Source organism: Vicia villosa, linkage group LG6, assembly GCF_029867415.1.
Source record: "Vicia villosa cultivar HV-30 ecotype Madison, WI linkage group LG6, Vvil1.0, whole genome shotgun sequence".
Lineage (NCBI taxonomy): Eukaryota > Viridiplantae > Streptophyta > Magnoliopsida > Fabales > Fabaceae > Vicia > Vicia villosa.
Window position 1 is genome coordinate 165,251,106 of NC_081185.1, and position 2,037 is coordinate 165,253,142.

Consider the following 2,037-nt stretch of genomic DNA (forward strand, 5'->3'; position numbering starts at 1 on the left):
GTATTTTTGTAAATTCGTCAGAGGTGACCAAGAAGATTAGGAGGTTGGTTAAGAAATTTCCAAATAAAATAATGGTAGTTGCAAATTCTCTTCTACCCGTTTAAGGTTAGTAACATGATGCTACCTATTGATGCAGAATTAGTAGACTTTAAAAGGAAATGAAATACTAGTACTCTAGTAGCATTTAATTTGTGGGCTTTTGAAACAAAAGGAAGAAATTAGAACCTAGTCTTTATAAATTTATAACCTTTCATTTTCTATATACCTCATGATGCACAGCAAACAGTGACTCTGAAGCATGCATAAATCATGCCTTTAATTGACAAGGTTAAGGACAATAAAACACTATCACAAGTTTCACTAAATAGCGGAGAATCCAAAGTTTTTTTTATACTAAACAAAATTCAAGTTAATCAATAAGTTAAAGTGAAATTGAGATTAAATTAGTTTAACTATAACAAATTATTATACTGTTTAAATTTATGGCTTCCTTCTTAAGTGCTATATAAACACTTTGTGTGGCCTTCATCGTATGTCATTTCCTTTCAATCTTTGTTGCACTTTTTTTCTCTTTTCTCCTCTATATATTCTCTTTCACTTTTGCATATAGAAGCTCAAGACCTACAACTTCACAAAATGGATTACTTATTTTGGAATTCATTGAATAAGATACCGAATAGTGGTATGATGTCTCTTGGTGCTTTTAACTCAGGGTGGCACTCACTCATGTACAACAACATACTTGAAATGGCCAATAAAAGTTTCTCACTCGATAAAAACACTGAGTCTCACTATATTAATTCATTTCCAAAATATAGTAGTATTCAACATGAAAGACCCTTTACTCTCTTATTTTATCCACAAGTTGTTGTTCCAATACAAACCCTTCTATTTGAAAAATCAAGAGGTTTTAGTTCAAACGCAGACACAATAGAAAACAATGCTAACAACAACAATGCTTCTGCATCAACAGGTAAGTTATTCCTTTTATCTCTTCGTCAATCAAAGATGGGTCCATTAATTGAAGTTCTAAGGCCAAATAATGTAAATGTAACTTTCATTAGTGATTCAACAAGCAGAAAATCAATTTTCACTTGTCACAACCAACCATGTTGAATACATTGGCACATCAAGAGCATAAATAATATCACATCCATAAAAAACACTTCATTTTTTGATAGTAGTGGTAACAGCAGTGCAACTCCAACTTGCACAATCAAAGGTCAATTTTGCATTTGCCTTACTCAACCAGTTCAATAAAATCTCATGTAAATTAATTATATGTTATGTTCGCAGATGGTTTAAGAATATTATATATTCAAATACCAACAGCGCCCCTACCTGATCCAAGGACCTCATGAATTAGTAACATTAATGATCCAGTGGAAGGAAGATGTAGAAGAACGGATGGTAAAAAATGGAGATGTTCTAGATGTGTTGCTCCTAATAACCAGTATTGCGAGCGACATATGCATAAAGAGTTATTGACAGTGTGATATATAGCTACGGTCAAGGGAAACTTAAATCTTTTGTTTGTGACCCCATAACAATTCTAGATGCAGTAAGTATGATATATTGACGGTGTGATATATTATATCTGAAATATGTAAAATAAGTTGGTGTGAATTAAACACTTGTTGACAGTGTGATATATTATATCTAAAATAAGTTGGTGTGAATTAAACACTTGTTGACAGTGGGATATATTATATCTAAAATAAGTTGATATATTGACAGTGTGATATATTATATCTGAAATTATATTAGGTTTTATGATTTTTTTCTTATAACTTTATAGATTTTCTTTCTTTTAATTTTTTCGCAAATACGTTAATGAACTTTAAATAAAAGTGCAAAAAAATAAATAAATAAAAATGTAAATGATACAAGGATATGTCCTAGTTCCCTTTATAACCAAGGGTACATATAGTCCATTCACACCCTGAAGGACTTTTCACTATGTTAGATCTTGGTACAAGCGTCACACCAAGACCTCTCTTACGATCTTCTAACATAAACACCAAACATATGATGAAC

The 2,037-nt window shown here is 31.3% G+C and overlaps 1 protein-coding gene across 1 annotated transcript; it reads left to right on the forward strand.

Moving 5' to 3' along the window:
- Positions 1 to 562: 562 nt before the first annotated feature.
- Positions 563 to 1,689, forward strand: LOC131613102 (uncharacterized). Its single transcript, XM_058884815.1, has 2 exons — positions 563 to 973; positions 1,297 to 1,689. The coding sequence occupies exons 1-2, from the start codon at positions 637 to 639 to the stop codon at positions 1,359 to 1,361; spliced, it is 402 nt and encodes a 133-aa protein (XP_058740798.1). The 5' UTR covers positions 563 to 636; the 3' UTR covers positions 1,362 to 1,689.
- The last annotated feature ends 348 nt before the right edge of the window (positions 1,690 to 2,037 follow it).